At 35.7% G+C, this 1438-nt stretch overlaps 1 protein-coding gene across 1 annotated transcript in view; it reads right to left on the bottom strand.

Annotated features, from left to right (window-relative positions):
- Nucleotides 1-261: 261 nt before the first annotated feature.
- The window catches only part of LOC107859531 (probable aspartic proteinase GIP2), a 93191-nt gene continuing 92014 nt past the window's right edge, over nucleotides 262-1438 (bottom strand). The window contains 2 exon segments of the mRNA XM_016704579.2: nucleotides 262-389; nucleotides 392-536. Of these exon segments, the coding sequence (XP_016560065.2) occupies nucleotides 262-389; nucleotides 392-536 (273 nt within the window).

Here is a 1438-nt window from a genome sequence, read left to right on the forward strand (position 1 = left end):
TAAAGTCAAACCTGAAAGGATGTTTATGAAATTAGCCCAAGAATAATGACACTTACACTTCCTCTTTGACAATAAATAAATCCAACTGAGAGTAAGATAGGTGTTAATAGAATTTAAGTTTTTTTAATAGTACAACTTGATAAGCTCAACATGCTACTATTATTGACTCCACAAGCACAGAAACAAAAGAAAGGAAGAGAGGAAAAAGATGAAATAAAAATAAGAGTTCGTCATCTGAGTGTCTTGGTAAAAAAGTTCTCGTTAACCTATAGAGCTATTATCATACTTAAGAGCATACTTAGAGCATGATGTTTGTTGGAGCTTGCGTGAGAAGCCAAAACCTATCTTTATTTTTGAAAAGTCCAATACCAAAAGGTTCTCTTCCAATTACGCCCTTCCATAACAATTAATGGTTCCCATGTTTGGTCTTCTTCCACAAATGCTAAACACATAACATCTTTTCTAACTTGTATCACTGAGTTTGATTCATAAATCCTCCAAATTGCACTCTTATTATGCAAGAAAAAATCGAACATCTGGTCCAATAATTGTTTTTCTAATATTTTTGGAACTAAAGCATGCTCCAAATCATTTTGTAAAAGCCTCTACAAGCATCACATTTCTAGGAAGAGCCCTGATGAAAGCAGTTTTAACAGCTTCATAAATGCTAGTGTGATGAACCAAATGAGGGTCTTATCGTGACGGATATCTCAAGCCCACCATGGACAGAAGATCAGCCCCTTAGCCTAACCTCAATAGTATAATAATAATAATAATATTAAAGTAAAAGTCAATCAAGATAGTAATAAAAAGATAACTAAGTCAAATGAAAGTTCTAAGAGTCAAAACCAACAATCCAACCTACACTTGCCCACAAAAGCCTCTAAAATCAGAATACCAACTACGTGAGACATACCCCCGACTATGACAAAAAGAAATCCAAAGTACTAGGATAATAAAGAAACAAGTAAAATGAAAGGGCCTTTCAAAGAATGAAATCTCACCACTTCACAACAACTCAACAGACACACCACACTACCTAATGCTGCACAGGAGCAACAGAAAAGCCCTCACACCCTATATCATGAAATGATGCAGCGTCCAAGGACGGTCAGTGGAATAAGCACTGGCATGTAACTAAGGAAGAGTGACAATAAAATGCCAATGCCAAAAACCAGTCAAAATCTCATGCACAACATTTATATTTACATATATATAGGATGTCGAGATAGGGACAAGGGTCAATTAACATGATAGTTCAAAATATTAACCTAAACTATCTAGCTCGATCCATCATAAAGGCACTCATGGGATATATAGGTCCATCTCCCGTTGTTAGAAGTGCCCTAGTGCGTGTTAGCCACATGAACCAAGGAAAAATCGTAAAAAGGACAAACACATCTAGGTCATAGCCCTTAATATATATATATAGCCCTTA

The sequence above is a fragment of the Capsicum annuum genome, chromosome 1 (genome assembly GCF_002878395.1).
Source record: "Capsicum annuum cultivar UCD-10X-F1 chromosome 1, UCD10Xv1.1, whole genome shotgun sequence".
NCBI classification, from domain to species: domain Eukaryota; kingdom Viridiplantae; phylum Streptophyta; class Magnoliopsida; order Solanales; family Solanaceae; genus Capsicum; species Capsicum annuum.